We start from the raw sequence: 23,007 nt of genomic DNA on the forward strand, positions 1-23,007 counted from the left end.
TAAAAAAAAAATTAAAATCAGAAGTCTTATTGTGAATTTTGCAATCGATATCGATTCTCTCCTTTGATGAAAATTTAATGAAAAAAAGAAGATAAATTTATTTCTAGTTTTAACAATGCCAGCCCGAAGGAAAAAAAATCTGTTTTAATTCATTTTTTTGTCCCGTCTAAACACATTCCTTTCATTGTCTTCAACACTTTACATAACTCAATAATGATAAAAAGTCTTTTTTATGAGCATATAATTATGTATAATAAAAAACAACAATATTTTCAGTTCGGTTTTTTTATGTTTTGTTCAATCAATTCATTTGGATATTAGTTTCATTTTCCATTTTAAATACCGAAAAATGTCAATTTTGGAATTTGAATGAAGCAAATTCACAAGTGATGTATTTTTTTGGTCACTAAATTTAACATTTTGACCATTTTCTGCGTTTCGCTTCCTATAAAATGAAATATTATAAATTTTACATTGTAGTTGCTTCAATCAAAAAATAATATTTCGATTTAAAATTCATGCCCATTAGATTAAACGGTTTGGGTAGGAAATTCGATCCAGAAAATTGATTAGACGTAAAGATTGATCTTCAAGAAGTATTTAAAGCCAATTTTTATTAGTAAAAAAGATAAATAATTAGACTATATTCCAGATGATTTTGTTCTACCTGATTTTTGTAACTAGTTTTCAATTTTCGGCATTTTTCTGCCAGCGCTTGTAAGAGTAACATAACTCCTTCTTGTAAGATGATCAAATGGATTGCACACATTTTTATACTTGCTTTTAGTGTTCGTGTTTCTATTTTCTAGAAGGGAGGGCGGGTGAGTAGAAGGATCAAAACCAAATAAAAATCGAAAAATAAACAAACAAACGAAAAAAATAAAAACTGACATTTTTTTTTCATATTTCGGCGGCCGAATTGTATATTTTATACGATGTATAAATTCCATAACAATGAAAATTTTTACGTTGTATTAAAAATTTAACCATTATTCGAGTTTTCGATAACAATGTTCTTTTAAATCTTTATCATTTACTTGCAATGATATAGACTCACTAAATCTGAATAGATTTTCTCTATTTGTCTCTCTGTCACTTCCTTCATTATATTCATTTGTTTTGTGTGTCCATACTTCCATCGTATACAAAATTAAACTAAATTGAAAAGCAAATATTTCATCATATTTTCTATGTGTTTTTTTTTCTCATCTCTTCCTCTCACTCTTTCTTTTACTAGTTTTGAGTAAAGAAGAATAACGAAGAGACCAAGGTTCATTTTTAAAAAAAATAATAATAGTTTTTATCGAAAAAAATGGAGAAAATGAACAAAATTGTTACAATATTATAAATCGTTTTGCATTTTCGATAGGAAAAAAAACGAGATTAACTCTGAGCGATAAAATTACAATTAAAAAATTTGTATGTAGAAAAGGAAAGAGTTAGATATATTGCAATAATATATATATCGGTTTTTAGCGGTTTTTTTCTTCACATCTTGTTAATATTAATTTTCATCTGTCTCTTTCTCTTTCTTAGTTGTTATAGGCTTGTTTATATTTTGTTGTTGCTGTTTTACTATTTGTTGTTGTTGTTATTGGCGGCAGAATATCGTTGCCGTTGGTGTAGTGGTGGTGGTGGTGTTGGTGGTTTTGATGGTGCGTTTTAATACGCGTTTGAGAAACTTAACGAGGTTGGCCCCATACCGAAGACAAAGGGGCGTCGCTCGTTACGTTGGCTCCAGCATTTTGAGCAAGTCCGCCAAATGTGGGAAAATCTTCTTGAGATTGTGTATTTGGTGCATTTTTGTTGCCCTTTTTGGTCCATGGTGCACCTTGTACTACGAAACCATCTTTACTTTTTTCGGGGCCTTTTTGCATTGCCGTTTCCAATGCGGTGCTAAAATCATTTGTATGAGTTGGAACATTATCGATAATGTCTTCCATGTATTCCTCTTCCAAATTAAGAATATGGTCCTTGGCCTCGCTAACCGCATCTGGTGCACCAATGATTGTGATATCATCCGGATTTTCACCTTGTTTTGGGAATTTAATTTCCACTTTATATTCGTCCATAATTTTATGAATGTTACGACCACGTTGACCAATCAAACGGGCATGAATGCGTGGATCAACTTTAATCACTTCACGCACCAAATCATTTAATTCATTGTAAATTTTCATGATCTCATCTTTGGCCGCATTTGCAGCAGCTTCATAGCCCTGAATCGTAATTATGTTATCGACATCGTCTTCTTTGCGTGGAAACGAAATTTGTACACCATGATTGGCACGTATTTTGTTAATAACGGCACCCTTTCGTCCAATTATCTTTGAATGCCAAATTGGATCGATTTCAAGTTTTAGCTCAAACGAACGTAATTCACGATCTTTACGATTCGCTTCATACTCTTCGACACGTTCATCGATGGCTTTTTTAGCATCAGCAATGCTGGCCGGTGCACCGGTAATTTTAATTATATCTAATTTCTCTTCAGGTGGCGATAATTCAATGTGAACATCATAACGATTCATCAATGCGCGCACATCACGACCATTTGTACCGATTATCCAACGATGAATATCAAATGGAACATTCACCTCTTCTGTCACTGGAACTAATTCAAGCAATGCCGCTTTGGCTGCCTCACATTTCTCCTCGGTACCAGAAATTCGAATGATGTCGCATTGACGCACAGCTTCACCATTCAATTCAGCCGAATCACCATTTGTTTCACCCGATTCGTCGGTTGCGTTACGATCGGGGAACTTAATGTGCACATCATGTTCGTATGTGATTTGTTGAACCTATTTGAATTCGAAACAAAAAAAAGAAAAACCACAAATACATTACAATGATTATTTCGCACATTTTCTTTTCGCTTGGTCAATTTATTACCTTGCTACCGCGCGGACCCATCACAACACGATGATGCTTTTGAGGAATAACGCAATCAATTGTTACTTGAGATTCCAAATCGTGAACAATTTCCAAAATACGCTTTTTGGCAAGCTCAACACACTCTTTAGAACCTTTCAATGAAACATGATGACTTTCGGTGCCTGTGTTGTTCCACAAAAAAAAAATTAATGATAAATTTCAAATAAATATCGAATTTTAATTCATTTTTGGCATTACCTTGACGAGGGAAGGAAATTAAAACACCGCCGTAGTCGTCTGAAATGCGACGCAATACTTCACCGCGACGTGCAACAAAGTGCTTATGATGCTTTGGATCAACCAAAACTTCACCTTCAGTGATATTATCTAGATGAAGAAGAAAATGTTCACATTTAGCATATATACATCGATTAACAAATTTGCGTTCTTTGGAATAATTCAAATGAATGTTGGGTTCGATAGATATAGTTAGAGGGATTGTTTGCACTCACCGTTGTTTTTGATGATTGCCTCGAGTTGAGTTTTGGCAGCCAATACATTTTCTTCTTTGCCAATGATTGTAATGACTTCTTTGTCTTCATCGTTATTACCAGGGAAGATGATGCGAGCACCGGTTTGATCGCGAATTTCCTTAATCGATGCACCATTTTTGCCAATCAAAAATTTGTGATGCTGGGGCTTGGCACGTACTTCGGCGGTGAACGATGATTGCTGTCGTTCATTGCTCAATTCAATCAATTGTTGCTGTAATATGTAAAAAGCGTATTTAAATTTAGTTTAAAGAAGAAGATAAGAAGAAAATCAGCGATAGAAAAATAAGGCGGCATCGAAAATAGAGTTTACCTTGGCTTTTTCGACATCTTCTTTTGGTCCGCGAATGACAACTTTGTCGCTGTTTGATTCGGTGGTTGGGAATTTGATGGATACATTTCCGCATTCTTCGATGATGGCCGATATAAGCTTGCCACCGGCGCCAATAATTGAATTATAGTATTTCGGTGGAATGGTCAATTCTTCCGTGATGACATCGGCTAATTCGGATTGAATTTTAAGGATGCGTTCACGTGCATCGTTTACATTCTCTTTACGACCTGAAATAACGATCACTTCATTTTTATCACCTTCGGCTGGCAATTCAATTTTCGTTTGTGTATCGTCGCGAATTTTTTTTATATTTGCACCACCCTTGCCGATAATGAATTTATGGAATTTTTTGAAAATTGGCACTTCCATAACGAATGACGATTCTTGAGCATCTTTAACCGATTTCATCAATTGTTTGTGGCATTTATCGACCTCATCTTTTGGGCCACGCAGTTTAACCACATCATTCTTCTCCGATGAATTCGGTATCAAAATGTTAACTAGCGGATATTTGGTGCGCAATTCACGAATGCTTTCACCTTTCGGTCCGATCAATGTGCTATGCAAACGATAATCAATGATCACATCCTTTTCCTTTTCGTTGTCCAATTTTTCGACTTTCTCTTTAATTTCTTTGTGTGCACGGCGCACACCTTCGATGGGTCCTTCGATGTGAATTTTATTACCGCCAGCCTCATCTTCGATATTAATATCGACTTTAAGTTCCTCCTTCAATCGTGTTATATTGGCGCCAGCTTTGCCAATAATATGTTTGGCATGATTACGATTGACCTGCATATCGACAAATGTGAAATTTGTTTCATAGTCTTTAACAATTCTAGCAATTGTGGTTTCGACCAAGTCAAGTTGTTCCGGTGGTCCTTCCAATGTAATGATGCTGTCCTTGAAATCGACCAGCACATTTGAATCGCCGGTGATTTTTTTGATGTGTTCACCTTTTTTACCAATGATGTACTTATGAATCCATGCTGGTGCTTCAATAATTGTTGAACGCTTTGAATTGGCCTTTTCATAAACCATACTCAATGCACCGCCCAATTTTTCTTGTGGTCCACGCAACGTGATGGTATCGGATTTAGTGTCCGATGATGGAATCTCAACCGAAACGCCAGTATTTCTAAGAATCTCTTGAATTGTCGAACCACGTTGACCAAATACATATTTATGCTGGGCTTTTGGCACTTCAACGCATACCGTTGAACATTTCTTTTCCATATCCCGATAAATGCTTTCAATGATTGCTTTCGATTTGGCCACACCATCTTTTTCGCCAGTGATTGTTATTTCATCTTGCATCACGGATGGCGGTGGTACGTTGATACGGGCACCAGTTTGTGCGGCCATCTCATTTAGATTTTCATTCGACGGTCCCAAAATGAATGGATGGAAAATTTTCGGCACATGTACACGTTCGAATGCTTTTTTCGATTGTTCATCGGACATTGAACGAATTTCATGTTCGGCCTTTTCAACACCCTCTTTCGGTCCGCTGATCGTAATAATGTCACTCTCTTCGGATATGCTCGGCACATTGATTTTCGTTGCTGATTGCTTTTCGATTTCCTTTAAACGTTCACCGCGCTTGCCCAATATCAAACCATGATGCTCTTTTGGTATATTGATTTGTTTAACCGTTTGCGTTTTATAATTCATCGAAATTAAACGGAATGCATCTTGCACCTCATTTTGACGTCCACGAATCGAAAATGTAATCGATTGATCTTTGCCGGTGGTGATTTCAATAAGAGCACCCGTGTCTTTCATTATCGATTTGCAAATCCGTTGCGATTCACCTTCGCCAAATTTTTCCGTATCAATTTTACGCTCTTCGAATGGTACGACAAACGTTTTTGATACCGTTGAACTTTCAACACGCATCTTGCTTGTGGAAGCATTGTTAATATGATTTTGAGGTTTTGAGGCCTTTAGTGCCGGGAATAGATCTTCGTAAGTGCGTATTGGCGGGGCCGTGGTCGCATTGTTGTCAATGTTATTATCATTGGTGGTGGTGTTGTTGTTGTTAACTGTAATTTAATTCAATTTATGAAACTATTACATATAATTCAGTCACATTTTTTCATAGCTACTCGTTTCTAGAACAACCATCAAATTGAACAATTTTGTCAGGTCACTTGTTTGAATCAAACTTACAAATTTTGATTCAGCTACATGCAACATTTTTTTTTTTGTTATATACTTACTTTGTGATTCCTCCATCACTGCTGCTTGCATTACTACTGAATTTAAGAAGAGTCCTGATCCGTTCCAAGTCGTCACAGTCACACTGAAATGAGGAAAAATTGAATTGTTTTTTGCACAATTAATATCATACGTATGCACGTTAAACTGTCAATCTAAATCTCTTTACAATGATGCAACATTATTTAATTGCACGGAAGAAAAAATTTTGTATGTTGAAATTCATTCAAAAACTAACGCATACGCGTACTCATTTCCGAATTCGGTGTGAACGTTGTTGAACTGTGAATTTCTAGTGGAACAATATATTCATTCTGTCCACCGCACATTTTAAAAATAGATAAATGTGACCAACCAACAACAACAACAAAAATCATAATCTAATTAATTTTCGGTTTAGAGCACCGAAAAAAAGCCATAAAATGACACAATATAAGCGTACACTGCACATACAATTGATCATTATGTGTTATTGTACGTCGCTTTTTTTTCTTATTCTTCTCTTTTTAGGGGACTAAAGGAAAGAGTGTGTGGCCGGTCATTTTCGATGCAAAACAATTACCCAAATTCTTCAACAAATTTATTTTTATCTACAAAATGTTTATTATTTTAATAGCAAACATAAGTATAAAGTACAATTCGACAAAACAATTCAACGATGTAAGCGTATAATCTTACAATACTCAAGAAGAAACAAACGATGAGCAAATTGAATGTAAGCCACAAGTGATTGGACGAGAGAAAGAGAGAGAGAGAGAAATAGAGAGATCCTTTTGTTCATTTCATCCGAAAAGACGGTGATATGTTTGCTCGACTTGCGTCCGCAATCGCTCAATCGTCATAAACATGTCCATATTGTTTAACAAATATTCACCGAGAACTGTACAACTCTCGAAAAAAAAAACAGTCATGTTCGATAATAAATGAATATGCCTATTTGATTAGCTACGTTGATTATTTTCTGTGCCTTCGTTTATATTATCTGAAATGTTGGTTACAAATCGCTTATCAGATTCTCTCACACATTTCAAAATGGAAAGAGAAAAAAAAAAACAGTCCAAACCACTTGAACGTCATTTCGTTTATTTTTCGCTCTTTCTCGCTCCCTTGTAATCTTGTTGGGAATATGAAAGAAATGCATGCGAAAAAAAAACGGCACATCATCAGCACACATCATTTGCGGCAAAAGCACAAATAGCTCGCTTGGACGCAATGAGTATGTGTGTGCGTGAGTGTGTGCCGTGCAAATCAATTAAAACAAACAAGTGATGAATTGCGTGTACTTGTTTTGATTAGATTCACACGGATAAACATTAATTTACAATGTAGCTCATTTTCATATGATAGTGATAAGGGAATCTTTTACTATATATGTACATTTATTTAAAATGTTTTCATTTGTGTTGTTGCGGCTGTTGCATGCTCATTTCATTCTTCTTCTTCTTTTTTTCTCGAAAATCTTGAAAATCTCATGCTTCTTCATGCATTTTCATTAGAAAGTCTTTCTATCTCTATTTCCCTTTTTCTTGCTCCATCTCTCCCCGTCCCTTTCTCTCTCTCTCCCTCTCTTGTTTTTATCGTCTCTGTTAAATCAACCGATCGAAAATGCGAATTGTATACGCGTCAAATGTAATAAAATGCATTGGTTGAATGTAGTAAAATTTGATAAAAAAAAAGGTTCATGTTCGATTCGATAATTCAGCGTGCAAGCATTCACAATGTTGAAGAGAAGAGAAAAAAAAAACAAGCGAACATGATATTTGACCAGTGAAGCAATACATGAAATGAAACCTTGCACATTGATGAAAAGAGAGAGGTGAAATTCGCTCGATTACAGTAATCTCTCTAACTGTTCTCCTAAGATGAAAAAAACAAAACAAAAGAAAGAAACATGTACGAAATGGTAATCGGTTCCGCATGTTATATTCCGCGAATGAATGTTGTTGTTGGAGCAATGATGGGTTTCATTTCTTAAATCGACTCCAAAGAATCACAATCGATTTCTTGACCATATCATATTCATCGTTCAATGCATATTTCTACTGGTGCCACTGTTGGATGTGATCAATTCCAGTCCAATTGAATCAAATGCAAATTTCAGGTGAAAATCGAAATGTAAAGGCGTCGAAAATTGATACTTTTTTTTAAATTGACATTGTGTATAAAAATGCTTAAAAGATGTCGTCAATGGAAAATAAAACGTATGTTCCACGTTTACTTCTTCTCGCTCACTTTCGAAATTGAATGTTTTAATGGTATACGATTTTTTTATTGTTATTTTTAAATGCATAATGTATTGAAATCGATAAAATTCATTAAATAAGCATATTAAATGATTTGGAGTTTTTTTTTCGATGACCTTGGTTCTTGCGGTGACGGCAAAAATAATGAAACCACTTCAATATGTTGGATGATATGAAGTAACATTTGAAGAAGAGTGATGTCCGAATTGGTGAAATTCCTTTAGAATTGGACAATAAACTCTTTTGAAAAGCAAGAGGACAAAAAAAAAATAAATGAAGAAATAGCTTTTGTTTATTCATTGACAGATAAATTGATTTTATTTAGATCATCGTGTGGTGATGAAATGATACCGAAATGTAGAGAAACAAATACATTGCATTGAATACGGCGACAACATATCAATTTTAACGCATTGAACTCGGATAAAACATCTGCGTACAGTTGTTCTTCGGAGAGAAGAGTAGAAGTAAATAAACATTTCCACATTGTGTGTGGCACTTTGCAAAACACACAATATTAAGATGTGTGTGTGTGTGCTCGTGTGTGGAAATGCATGCGCGCCGTTTGCCAAACATACACGATACGATGTATGTATAAATGACGTAAGAAAAGCAACACATCGGCCTCAAATACCAAACCATAAAGCACAAATTTTGCGCACACCATGTCGGCGAAGAGTAAGCGATGTGTTTATTTTTACGTGTATTTGCCAGAAGATGGAATGAAAAATGTTGAATTGAAAATAGCACATACATACGTACACAAACTCACACCGCAAATTAATGTGATGATTTGGCACCTCTCGTCGATAGCCGCGTATATTCCGTCTACTTGAAATATGTCGATTGGTCGCCCAATGTCTGAAAAGCGGTTATGTGTTGCGTTCTTGTGAAAGTAATTTGTTAAATGGTACACGTCTAATGGATGGTTACAATCATTTTGAACATCGATTCAATAGCAAACTGAGAGAGAGAGGAGATAGAGAGGCAACGATGGAAAATATCCAATTGAATGTCCCTTTCCAAATTGCATTTGTCTATCGAAAACACGTTGTTGGGCACTGATTTCCAGATGAACAATGTGCGTACGAAAAACTCGGTCGAATTGCTCGCACCAAGCACACTGCAATGTGTTTTTCTTTCTTTTTTTTTCGTTTTCAAACAGAAAATATGAATATTTTGGATCATTTGAAATGGTTTTGTTTTGTTCTGCATTATTTGAGATATGTGTTTCATTCGGTTGCAATCAACGATAATGATTTGTCTGTCGTTTTTGAGGTCGTTTAAACACGAGAGACGGGTCTTTCCTTTCCTAATTACTTTTTTTTTCGCCAGCACTTTTACTCATTTTAACCAAATTATTGTTCAGCAATTTAATTCTCCGTCCGTTGTTGTTGTTTTTTTTCTGTTCCTTCTTTATTTCATTTATTGCATACTTACACAATGAGTTCATGATCGCCTGATGACACGTGTATAATATGTTTGCCTCTTTCCTTTTGACTGTTCCAACTGAATATCGATACATATCAGTTAAACACAGATACACAAATTGAAAACAGTTGAATGAATGAAAAGAATGAACGAACTCAGTAATAATATGCAATGAACCCGAACAAAAGAAAAACTTGCTGCTATGATTTTTACTTGAACGGCATGGCACAGCGTGGCAAAGTCATTTCGAAAGAACGGCGAATCGGAGCCATTAGAAACGATATAGAAATGAAGAGCGAGAGAGAGAGAGAGAAAAATAAAAAACGACAACGACGACACAAATGTTATTCATTATCAATCAAAAATTCCTACATAGGATTCACCGTTCATTTTTGGTCAAACAGAGAATCACAAACAATTTCAATTTAGTGTATCAACAAGCAACAACAAAAACTTTGAAACAGTTTGTGTCTCTGTGTGTTGAACAGAAAAAAAAAAATACAGACACACACACCATCGATACACGGACATAAATTCTAGACGATTGGCAAGTGAGAGTATTTTTTTATATTATTGTTGTTGTTGTTTTGTGTTTCTGTTGTAGTGTCGGCACTCGCACATAACACACTACATTCGTCTCTCTTCCACGTTAAAATGGCATTCCGTGCGATCAACTGTACAGCAAAAGCTCACATGATAACACATTTTTAAAAACAGAAACCGTATACACTAACCTCACAAAAGATACAATACAATTTTTCGTTTTTCTGAATTGAAACGAGCACGGAAAATGAAAACACACGCAAAAAGAGGAAAAAAATAAGAATTTTGAATGATAAACAACAAAAAATGCGGTAAACGTCTTTTTGTAGACGTGTCATTAAAAATGCAAAAACCCAATGAATCTTGGTTGCATACACGCAGCAATACAACACCATCACCATTACCATTAATAAAGTGGTAGAATCACATTCGCATTTACACACAATTCACAATCGCATCTCGATGGCATACCAAATGAAAAAAAAAAACGAACCGACGAAAGAGATGATGAAAAAAGCAGTCACCTCAGAAAGGCAACAACAATAATAAAATAAAAGTGTTGCCCATTGCGGCATACGGAGAAAGTAATGAAAAATCATTTCAAGTTGAATTGATTGATTTGGCCGGGATATTTTCTCTCGTCCGAAAAAAATTGCACCAACTTACAATACTTGTTTGAAACAATATACATACTTGACCGTGAACAAATATGCGGTGTGTCAATGACAAATGCGAACAATGTGCATCTCTTATTCTGTAATTGACATGAAATAACAATCATGCGAAAATCTGCGTATCAGATTTTCGTAATTACCGCTCACTCAGTTGGCTGTAAATATCCCGATTAGATTGATGTGTGTGCGTGCGCGTGTGGCGCAAGTGTTTGTTTGTGTATGTATCAATATTTGTACAATCGAACCATATGGTCGTTGATAAAAGTTAACTTTCTTTCATCAAAAATCTATTTTAAGTGTGGATTTTTTTCATTGGTTCGGTTGTTGAATTTGGTCATTGATCGATGACGAAAAGCCAATGGCAATCTGAATTTCATGGATTTATGCCAACTTACATCGATCCCGAAGCACATTTCCATGCAATCAAACGGAAATGATGGATTTGTATATGTGTGTGTGTATGTATGCGTTTCAGGTTAGTTGAAGTGCCGCACAAAAAAATCCCGTTTATTCAAATAAATGCGTGTTATTAGAAAATGGTCAATTTTCTACAATGAGAGTCAAACAAAAATATATATTTTCGTTTCAATTTGCTTCAACCATATGGATCGTCAAAAGAATGAATCGACTGATTTCGAAGGGATCAATGGGGCCGAATTGTGTATTTGTGTGTGTAATAAAATATACACAACACATCAAAAATCTACCACGTCGACAAATGATGATCACAAGCAATTGTTGCTTCTTCTTCATTGCTGTTATTACTCTTTGAGAGTGTTTAATTTGGTTCGAATCGTCTTTCTTTCACTCCGTCATGCCGATGTGAAAGAGATCGCACAGAAGAAGAAGAAAAAAATTAACCATATGAATACACACACGCACACACCGACACACATCAACAGTTGTATTGTCATTATACCTTTCTGAGTGTTTTTTTTTTTAGGTTATTTGGCTGTGTGTTGTCAATACAACGTCGAAATGTGTATAGTTGAAGAAGAAGAAGAAAAAAAAATTCATTTGGCGTATGTACATGTTTATGCGATTGTATTAGTGCACGTAAAAGAAATTCAACACAATAAAATCAAATGAAAGAAGATGAACAAGATGATGATGATGATGATGATGATGAAAAAGAAGAAGTAGGGAAAAAAGAGTGTCGATCTTTGAGCATGAAATTCAACTAAAAAATTGTTCAAAATGAATCCATGCGTTCGTTTTCCCCATGTAAATCATTCGAAATGAACGATGAAGAGAACCACGAAAAAGAGAATTGAATTCACTACATTAATTGCGGTGAAAAGCCGCACTCTCTCATAGAACTCCATATGTATGTTCGATAGATAGACGAGAGAGAAAGAGAGAGAGAGATTCATACATGTGCATGTTATATGATTATAGAAATTTATCTATATCTCTCTCTCGAAATATTATAATTTCAGTTTTCGAAAACCCACGAGTATGGGCCGCGCGCCGCACCGAATGCGACTATGAACGACGAAAAGTAATGATGAAACTATATTCTATATTATATGTATATATGAGAGCATGTGAATATGTGAGTATGATAGAAAGAGAGAGAAAATATGCTGAACACTTACTGTACTGTAATCCAAATAATCCGGTCTTGAATATTATTTTATCAATGAAGCCAGTTTGAAAAACACTTGGTTGACGCTTATCTGTAACACACAGAATTATTTCAGATGAAAAAAAAAAAACAACAAATCATTGAAATATTAAAAAAAATATCGTTTAGTACATCAATTCATGTATTTGCTCAATGCTTTCAATTTAGTCTATATCTTAATGACAATGTATGTTAAAAATTTGTCTATGAGATAGAGAAATGATGAAATATTCGAATCTAGTTATGTGTATTATCGAAAAGAGGAGAGAAAAATGTGCTTTCGGCATTGATTTCGATCGTTTATCCTTTATTGCTTCATTTCTTTTGCTCAAAAATGTGCTCCGATATATTTTAAATCGATTCTTAATTGGTCGTTTGGTTCATTTGAAAATAAATTGGTTTTTGCGTATTTAGATTGTTTTATTTTCAGGTATAATTAAGACTTTCGCACACTTTTATTTTACTTCTAATCACCAAATTCGGACAAATTGTTTCCATTACAAAAAAAAAATCACTTTAATACTTTGTTTTCGTTTTTTTATTGTTCGCTTGCATATTAATTTGTTTCATTTCATTTTTTTTCTTGTCGTGCGTTTTTCAAACTTCGAACTTTTCTTTGGTCTCTCTCTCTGTGTGTTGTTTTTGAATGTTGACGTTTTAATCAAATCGAGGCAGAAGAAGAAGAAAAAAATGGGTGCAAGTCCAATGTAGGCAAAAATCTTGCTTCAGAACGCAATAAATGTTCGAACAAAATAACAACTTTAGACCGAATTGAAGTGAAAGAAAACCGAATTGACGACGACGACAACTTTTTGCGACAACAAACCACAACCGAATTTCGTTTTTTTCTCTTCTTTTTTTTGAACCAATGAACTGATTATTAATTTTCCGAGTTTTATGTTTAATTTTATTGTTATTATTATTGTTATTTGGTTACTGCGTTTTTAATCGATTCCGAACAAAACTGCAAAATGCCTAATGAATGCAATTTCGATTCGCTTTTTTTTTCTTTTCTTTTCAATACTACTACTCTAATATGTGTGTTTTTTTATTAATATTTTGGGAGAAAGGCGAACTACACGTACCGACTTCCAAGCAATAAATGAAGATTTGACTGAAGAGAGAATGAAACCGCAAAAGTACTGTACTGTCTAGAGCACTTTCGAATAGATTTGTATGTGTATGTGCGTGCGTGTATGCGTAGATTTACATGTATATATGAGTGTGAGTGTGTTTTTTATACGTATCAGTGCGCTAGTGCATGGCTTAAACTGTAGTTTAGTTGTGTATGTTGAAGAATCCGGTGCTGTTCGGTGTGTATATGTATACTACTGAACACGGGCCTCTCATTCCTATGAACGTGTACCATATTTTATTTTTTGTCCTGCTCTCGCATGGTCGATCTTTTTCATTTTTGTTTCACGCACTGTCTCGACTGTTATACAAATCATAACCACGTATGCATCTTGATTTGCCAACTGTATCACTTTGCGTTGACACGCAACATCGTCATCAATTCATAATAACAATAATAATATGGCTTAAAAACATTCGGGAATACAATTACAATTTAGCTAGAAAATATTGATTAAGCAATAGAGACAACAAAAATGCCGGACACAATTGTTTTTTTTTTTTTTTTAAATTTCTTTATCTAAATCGAATTCATTTAGTTGGGAAATCCAAAAAAAAAAATTTTTTTTTGTAAAAATATGCATATGTATGTGCGACAAAAAATACGCTCTGAAGTTTGATCACTCCGATAAATGTTTAAAATGACAACTAGATGGCGTATGCTTAAATCATCTATTTACATATTTTCTAAATGTTTAGCCATTTTTACTTGTATAGTTTTATTACTATTTAATTTTTTTAATTGATTTGCCTATATTTAATGCGATGTGTGTGTGTTTTTATATCGTTGAAATAATTCACTTGACATTCACTTTTAGAACTGTTTCTTTATGCAAAAATGACGGGCGGATTATTTTGCTCATTTTTTGATATACTAATTTTATTATCGGTTTGTTCGGTTCGCGGTGGTTGTGCATTGGTTGTATTATTCCCTGTCGTACCAAACGAAAATACATTGTGAATTTCGATGTTAATATTCGGCGTTTCATCGGGTTTTGTCGGTGAGGGTTTTTTGCCAGAATCAAAGACTTCTACATCGGTATTTTGTTGGGCAGTTTTTGATGGTTTGGATGCAATTCGTGCCGGCATATTGCCCCATGTTTGTGGTGCATTCGAGGCTGGAGGTGGAGCTGGATTTGTAGTTGTTGGCGTCGATTCAGTCGATGGCAATGGCGGACAATCGGTCGGATCAACTGGTACAAGTTTAAATAAAACTGAACGGAAATAACGGCAGAAAATTGATAATATAATTCAGTCAGGTCCATTCAAAACCTTTGACTCAAAATGTCAAAGGGTTCCATTTTAATTATAAATTCTAAGAAAATTACCTGGTCGATAGCATGACTCTTGAAAATTAAGTTTTCCACAGCAGAATTGTCGGATACGTTCATCGCTTTGGGAAAACACTTTTTTACCCATTTCGTTCACTTGATACTGCAACATTGATGGATACATGGGCCAGAATCCTTTCGCTACAAAAAAGCAAACGATGTCTGAAATACGAAAATGAGTCAAAAAACACGACTTTTTTTTAATAAAAGGATCCCTTCTTCAACTCACATGGTATAATAAACAGACCCAAAAATCCCCGCGATGTTCGTGTGGAATGCGTCTGAATAGAATTTCGCAAATGAACACTGGACGTAATAAGTGTGTCGGTTTGATTCCGGTCATCATTTTTTATATCTACGTTCGATTTGCCGCCAAAATCAATGGATTCGTTTGATTTGGTAATATTGAATTTATCAATTCGAATGTCCACTTCCATCCGACTATTGGCTGCATCATCATTACTACCGTTCAATGTGTGCTCAGGTGTGGTCGCTAAATTATCGATTTTAATCTCGTCGCTTACATTGAATGCAACAGCAATTGACGCCACAAACAAAATTACAATCAAAATCGATGCACTTTTCATTTTTGACAAATAATCGATCAACCAAAAATACTTTTTTTTAATATTTAAGCTTTGATCCAAATGAAAGAAAACAAATAATGATTTCAACATTAGCAAATAACAACAAAAATCTATGTATCTCCCGGTCAAGTTGATTTGTAGCCGTTTCAAATGAGACTAATGTTTGTAATTCAATTGAATTATTCGTTGCGGCCAAATTGTGACACAGTGCACAAAAAATATATATTTATTGTCTCGTATCGTGCCGTAAATCGAATGCATTATAATCGTTGGTGCATTTCCATGTCTGTCTTATCTGTACAAAACCATCACACCAATAATAATAAAAAAGCATAAGCGCGCTCATAACTTTGAACAAAAAAAAATGTGAGTTTGCATGCAGCCGACCACACAAATCCATAAATATGAACAACAATGATGGAAAAAATGGAATTTTCCATGAAGATCTGCTTACATTTGCATAGACCACATGCTTATGATACGCATATTTATCGACGAAAAACGAAAGTTAAGTTGAACAACAGCAGTAATGGTAACAAACAAACAAACATAAAAAAATGGTAAAGTCAGAAAATGAATAGGTTTTTTGTTGCTCTCATTTTCATGTGAATCATATATTCTGAATTGCATGAACCCGGTATTGTGCCAGATTTTCGATCAATTTTTCCAACGAAAGTGAAACATTTGTGACGCTTTTATTTGTTGCATGCAATACAATCTACATGTATGACCGTGTCACTTCAGAATCGTAAATTTTATGCATTTACTGCTTTATAGGAGAATCTCCAAGGGGCCAAACAACAGTAGGATAAATTATTAACAGTGGGATATTAAAAACTTATTACATGCATATACGTACATATGCATTTAGTGCTTTTTTGCTACGTGTAAACATAATGTCAATCATATTATCATTATCAAATCTACCAGAGCAGAGAGACTCTTGTACCAGATCATTGTATAAGTCGTTTTATCAGTTGGTTGACGCATGCCATGGAACGGCGATTACATATGTATTTTTGGTATTAGATATATCATATTTGTACTGATATTCCCCCTGAGAAGCGCTTTTGCGGCCAGACTATGTGGATTAGCTTTTGAAACTTTCAGTGTACAATATATCTTAATTACTCAAATGATGATATATTTAGAATTATGACATAAAAAGGAGATATATTTTTTCAACCATTTGTATTAAAAAAATTCCATTTCTAATACAAAATCGTATTCACCGATAGACAAAACTACTATAAACATACTACATTTGACTGTAGATAATTCGCCTATACATAGAGTGTGCAAAGAACGCGGACACATCCGTTAACAATCTTTGTCGCAAATGAATATTTGAAATATTCCTTTTATCATGAGTTGTTTACAACGATAGTGGTTTTTTTATTGCACTGTTTACTTTTCAGTCAAAAATGATGAATATCAGTGATAACGGCGAATTTATCTCATTTTTTCTTAGAATGTTTAAACAATTCACTTTCCCACAGTATAAAGCGTTAGATTTCCAACTGTCACGACAGAGTAGTTGTGAATAAAAGAAGAAGAAGATGTTTCAAGTAAAAGTTTATCGCTTTATTCTCAGTTTTGTTATTTTGGTTTTGGGTCGATTTGCGGTTGCTGATTTACTTCCGATTGATGGTTTACTTTCTGATTTACATTCGGTTCTGCAGGATCCATTATCACAGAAACTGTGCCCATTAAAAACGGTAAATTTTGAATCGCATCGAATTAGATATTTGGAAAAGTGTATTTTGCTTTTATTTGACAGAATGAATTGATCGAATATTACAGCTATCTCGCGGAAGAACATAATGTTATCACCAAAGATGGATATAATTTGACAATTTTTCGGTGCAATTCAAAAAGTAAATCAACTTATGAGAAGGAAGTTGTAGTCTTACATCATGGTATAGTGTTATTTTTCCAATTTTTTATTTCATCTTTATTTGTATATTTCTTAAAAATTAAACATATTTCTTCGACTTTATTTATAGGTATTGTGTCATCATCAGATGATTATTGCGTGGCAGATCCGAGTCATGCATTGGCATATGTTTTGGCGGGTGCTAGCTATGACGTTTGGTTATCCAACGCGAGGGGCAATTTTTATTCACGACGGCATATCACACTAAATCCAGACGAGAAACAATTTTGGAATTTTACATGGTACCAGACCGCTCTATATGATTATCCGGCCATTTTTGACTATGTTATTCAAGAGACAAACCAATCGAAAGTTTATTCGGTTGGTCATTCCCATGGTACATATTGGAGAAATGATTTTTCATAGCGATGAACTCATATTAGAAGGTTCTGGCAACAGAAAACCGAAAAATATACTTATATTGTGATGAAATCAAGTCTGTTTGATTTAATTCTCATCAAAGAATTAGCTAAAATGGAAAATAGTGAAAAAAACGGATTTTTTTGTAGGTACAACTTGTTTGATGACTCTTTTGTCAGAGCGTCCTGCATATAATGATTACATCCATGCAATTAGCCTTATGGCACCAGCCGGTTACATGAAGCACCATAAAACTATTTTTTTTTTTGTGGAAAAACTGGACGCGTTAAATGTAAGTAGGATATAATTGGAGATCAATGTCAACTGCTGACTTTTAATGCCACAAACATGTTCAGAATCTATTTGCTCTCAGAAAACTCAGATGTTAAAATTCAAAGTAATCAGAGCAAAATGCCATTTTAACATGAGGTTTTCTTTTCACATGGTAAAATATTATTTTACCCGCAACACATTTCTTTACGGGTAAAACGGCATTTTAACATGTGAAAAAAAAGCCGCATGTTAAAATGACGACAAAATGCCATTTTAACATGGAGAAATTTTGTCACATGTTAAAATTCCGTTTTACCCGCAACGAACTTACTTAACATCACTACTGCCTGACTATATGGTGCCGGCAGAATACGTTTGTCTGTCGTCCTAATCGCTCACACCGAATGGTAAACTGAACCGAAGAGCACTCATTTCTCCTGATGATGCGTCATTTGCCCATCAGTCGCATGAAGCTCCGCAAAGCGAAATTGAGAAAAAAAAATTGCCGCAATTTGGAGTGAACTGTTGAGCATTGGACGTATTAGTCGGCATAACAATTTCTTTGAATTGGGCGGACATTCACTACTTATCATGCAGTTTACTAACCAAGCTAAAAAGCTCTACGACATACATGCTGACACTCGTGATCTCTTTTCTTAAAGATTTTGCAGAAAGAATAAGTGAGTCTTGCAAAAGACTGTATTGTGATTCTGTCATTCCGGCTCGTCAATCTGGTAATAAAACATCAATATTTCAGTTTCCAAGCGGCTACGGAGATATATCTTATGCTTTTGAGCTACCGCGCGATATTGATAAAAGTGTTCCGGTTTATGTGCTATCCTGGACATCGCCAGAGAAAAAGAAACCTACTTCCATTGTGGATAAAGATTGTACAGCCCAATGGTCCGTATGCAATTGGTGGCTATTCGTCTGGAGGAATTCACGCTTACGAAATCACATATCAACTCATAAACAGTGGCCATACAGTCTCGTTCTTAATGAATGAAACCGAAAATTTCTTGAAGTATTTAGCACGTAAATCTCAATGTCTGAAAATGTTAAACGAAAATTCGAATTGGTGGACGCTTGTTAGTAAATTATAACTCAAAGAAGCTATTGAAGAGGTGAAATAGAAGAATGTCAATTCAACTGCATCAGATATCGAATGGGGAGCATTGTTATCGAAACAGCGTGCTCATTACATGGATCTGTGCATCGGCCACAAAATAAATTCGCTTCCTATAAAAGATAACTTATTCTAAGCTACTGAGTGTTTGGATAATAGTGATATTACAACTTATAAATTTTCAAAATTGGGTTGGGAAAAATATAATCTCCAAATTTTATGGTCAGATAATTTATAGAGAAAACAATAGGTGGGCGTGGTAAAGGTTTTAAAGGGGGCTAATCTAAAGATGCTTTCAGCTGGTATCAAAATTAATTACAGGTAAGGAAATTTGGTTTAAAAAAACCCAACAAATCGAGAAAATTTCCATTGAAAATTTCCATGATTGTTTTTTTTATGGGATAATCGGAATTGACATAAAAATGTAAAATGAATTGTATTGTACAGATACTAAGGTTTGTAATTAATTATTAATTTCGGTGAGTATTTTTCAAAGCAAAATATGTGAGGAGGAGCTTGAGAAGAGCACTGTGGAGCATAGCTCCTTCTCAGTGAGGAGCAAAATATTAAAAGGTAAAAAATAATTGGATTTTAATTATGTTGTTAACTTTAAATATTTTGGTCCTCAGTACATCTCCAGCTCCTGCTCAGATTTGTTAATTTTGTTTATTTAAGTTTTAATTTGGCTATTGAGTGTATAAGATTGGTAAATTAAAATAGAGTCTACGAAAAAAATGGCAAATCAAATACATAACGTATCATTCATTGGTATTTTTATTTAACCGGTCTCTCCACACTTCCAAACCATTTAAAAACGCTTCGAAAAAAAATTCTTATAAGTATATACGATCTTCGAAATATCAATTTTTTGAAATTCAAAGATTTTGGTGTCTCAAGGATAAAGAAAACCATTAAAATGGAAGTCTTTCTTCAACAATCAGTTATTAACATAATGGTAATTTCAATTAAGTATTGGAGTTTCGTCGCTGTTTTTAGTTTCAGTCTTCCTCTTGCGATCATACGACTTTCTACATTTTAATTATTTCAGGACAGGTATTCATATACATTGTATATTCATTTTAATTAAAAGATAAAGTGGCCAAAACTTTATCTCACGATTTATAATGCGTCATTGAAACGTTGACTGAATTGAAAATTGGAAATACCTTAATTAAGTTGATTAAACAAACGGATGTTCTTATCAAATGGCGATGTATATGCTAAAACTATTGATTAGATAACAATGAACGCAATAATCACGTACGGTCAAGTGAAATGCCACACTTAAAATTGTTCGCGCTTATTCAATGGCCACACATTTTTTCGTAAACGAATGATTAGAGACACAATCAATGAACGGTTAAGAATAATAGTGACTTTAAAAGCTAGATGTGAAACGTCTTGGCAAAATTTAAGATTACAATTTAATCTCAACTATACGAAGACATTTTACAACTATCTCTCAGGGTAGCTACGAGACGCATAGGTAAAAGAGGCGGTATATGCGTGACTTATTATTGTTCTCAAGCATTCATATATATAAAATAATCAGTAATGTGGGAGAAGGGGGGTTTACCCCCCTATGACTTCAAAATCCGATTTGGCAAATCGGATCGGATTTGCTAGGCATTTTCATCCGAAACGAAATTTTTCTCGATTTCTTAGGGTTTTTTGAAGAAAATTTTGAAATCATACCCCTTGGAAATTCTTTCTCGCACATTACTGCATATAATCGAAATAAATCGATCTGTGCTGCTAACACAGTTTTTCTAGTTAAAAAAAAAACGTTTTGAGATAAGGAAACAAATATAAATCAATTCTTTCGCATTGAATAAAAGGTGCACCGAACTACTTTGCTTTGGTTACTATTAATTGGATCGCCTCTTCAATCAGTGCAAAAAAAATTGATGTGAAAGGTAGTAAAAGTGATTCGGAAGACACATAGAATGAAAAAAATGTTATGCCAAATAGTGCTTGTTTTGGTTCTGTCCCATTTGACAATACAGGTGGCAGAAGCATTTTCTGTTGCCTTAAAGAGGCAAACTTTAATTTATCATGAACCACCACATGAAAATAATTTGAAAATGAGTGACCAAGTTATTGAACACTACATTACACAACGTTTAGATAACTTCGATCATCAAAATAATCTTACATTTGAAATGGTGATTGAGAACTTTTCTTTTTCTATAATTGTATTTTTTTTTTTTTTCAATTTAAAATAATAAACCAATAATCTTACATTTATGACATTCAGCGTTACTTAACAAATGATATTTGGTTCAAAAGTGGAGGACCAATTTTCATAATGATCGGTGGAGAATGGGAAATAAGTGCAGGACATATTTTACCCGGTCAACATATTTACGACATGGCGAAGGAGAATAACGGATTACTGCTTTACAGTGAACATAGATTTTATGGAAAATCTCAACCAACAAAGTATTTATTCTAATTTTTTTTTGTGATTAATAATGGCCAATATCTTTTTCTTATCCAGGACATCATCAACCGAAAATCTAAAGTATTTAAGTGTTGAGCAATCATTGGCTGATTTAGCTCATCTTATAAGAGTAATAACTTCCGATAAAGAAATGAATGCAACTGGCGGTGTAATTTTGGTGGGTGTTTATGACTGGGATAGGCTCCATGTTCAAATAAATTATTTTTATCGTTGACCTATTTTCAGGTAGGTGGTTCATATGCAGCAACAATGGCAGCTTGGTTTAAGCAAAAGTATCCTCATTTAGTTAAAGGAAGCTGGGCTTCAAGGTTCGATGATAAGGCTAGACAATACAATTTTTAAAAATGTTAACATTTTTTTCTACTTCAAGTGCACCGCTCCATGCAAAATTGAATTATTTTGAATATACAGAAACGGTTGCAGAATCTATTCGAACGACAGGCGGTGACAAATGTTACAACATCATTGAAGGCATATTTGGGGCTATAGAAAATTTGATTGAACATAATGATTCCGAGTCGTTAAAAACTGTATTCAAAGTTTGTGATAATTTTGATATAACCAACATTTTGGATGTTTGGAATTTTTATAGTACAGCCAAAGATTTTTTTTCTGGCCTTGTACAGTATGGTACGCAAAATTCAATCAATTCGTATTGTAAATATTTGGTCACTGGAAATGCAAACGCGACAAATGACCTTGAGTCTCTTCGTCCATTCGCGAAATCATACATTGATAGTTTCTTGCCACCAAATGCAAAATGTATTCCAATTTCTTATGAAGATGAACTGAAACAATTAAAAAAAGATAATACATCTGTGGCGAATGCATTTAGACCGTGGTTTTATCAAACTTGTTCGGAATTTGGTTGGTATCAAACAACTGACTCACAAAAACATCCCTTTGGCTCTAAATCTCCTGTGGATTTTTATTTGAAAATGTGCCAAGATGTATTTGGTGATGTGTATGTTATTGAAATTGATATTTTATAAATTTTCAATGAAATTAATTTTGTGCATCCAACTTTTAGATTCAATAATTCGACTTTCGAGGGAAATATGAATCATACCAATGATTTTTATGGTTCTTTACATCCAGCAGTGACAAATGTGTACTTTACACACGGCTCGCTTGATCCGTGGCATAAAATGGGCATTTTAGATGATCTTAATATACATTCTCCAAGCACGGTTATTCAAGGTTTTATTATTAACATTCACGTTGATGTTTCTATATTTCTTTGACACCATTGAATTTAATGTGATTTTAATTTTTAGGCATTTCTCATTGCCGAGA

At 34.3% G+C, this 23,007-nt stretch overlaps 4 protein-coding genes across 5 annotated transcripts; 2 read left to right on the forward strand and 2 right to left on the reverse strand.

Moving 5' to 3' along the window:
- Positions 1-1,195: 1,195 nt before the first annotated feature.
- On the reverse strand, positions 1,196-13,618 carry LOC116338394 (vigilin). 2 transcript variants are annotated; one of them, XM_031763608.1, is made up of 8 exons: positions 13,586-13,618; positions 12,472-12,552; positions 5,985-6,067; positions 3,742-5,807; positions 3,390-3,642; positions 3,136-3,264; positions 2,896-3,059; positions 1,196-2,804 (listed from the first exon to the last, which is right to left on the reverse strand). In XM_031763608.1, the coding sequence occupies exons 3-8, from the start codon at positions 6,013-6,015 to the stop codon at positions 1,683-1,685; spliced, it is 3,765 nt and encodes a 1,254-aa protein (XP_031619468.1). In that variant the 5' UTR covers positions 6,016-6,067; positions 12,472-12,552; positions 13,586-13,618; the 3' UTR covers positions 1,196-1,682. The 2 variants fall into 2 exon arrangements, with proteins under 2 accessions (XP_031619468.1, XP_031619474.1); XM_031763614.1 differs by lacking the exon at positions 13,586-13,618 and adding an exon at positions 9,666-9,734.
- A 674-nt stretch (positions 13,619-14,292) lies between these two features.
- On the reverse strand, positions 14,293-15,561 carry LOC116337868. Its single transcript, XM_031762807.1, has 3 exons — positions 15,195-15,561; positions 14,963-15,127; positions 14,293-14,848 (listed from the first exon to the last, which is right to left on the reverse strand). Exons 1-3 carry the CDS (start codon positions 15,550-15,552, stop codon positions 14,463-14,465), a joined length of 909 nt encoding a protein of 302 aa, XP_031618667.1. The 5' UTR covers positions 15,553-15,561; the 3' UTR covers positions 14,293-14,462.
- A 1,267-nt stretch (positions 15,562-16,828) lies between these two features.
- On the forward strand, positions 16,829-17,920 carry LOC116337674 (lipase 1-like). Its single transcript, XM_031762439.1, has 3 exons — positions 16,829-17,270; positions 17,333-17,471; positions 17,559-17,920. Exons 1-3 carry the CDS (start codon positions 17,112-17,114, stop codon positions 17,852-17,854), a joined length of 594 nt encoding a protein of 197 aa, XP_031618299.1. The 5' UTR covers positions 16,829-17,111; the 3' UTR covers positions 17,855-17,920.
- A 3,176-nt stretch (positions 17,921-21,096) lies between these two features.
- On the forward strand, positions 21,097-23,005 carry LOC116337555 (putative serine protease K12H4.7; the record flags this gene model as incomplete). Its single annotated transcript, XM_031762221.1, has 7 exons — positions 21,097-21,412; positions 21,505-21,689; positions 21,748-21,868; positions 21,937-22,019; positions 22,082-22,675; positions 22,742-22,911; positions 22,989-23,005. Coding segments are annotated over exons 1-7 (1,389 nt in total), but the record flags the coding sequence as incomplete, so codon positions are not given.
- Positions 23,006-23,007: the final 2 nt, after the last annotated feature.

This window comes from Contarinia nasturtii, unplaced genomic scaffold (assembly GCF_009176525.2).
Source record: "Contarinia nasturtii isolate CC-2019 unplaced genomic scaffold, AAFC_CNas_1.1 Cnas_scaffold_78, whole genome shotgun sequence".
Classification (NCBI taxonomy): Eukaryota; Metazoa; Arthropoda; class Insecta; order Diptera; family Cecidomyiidae; genus Contarinia; species Contarinia nasturtii.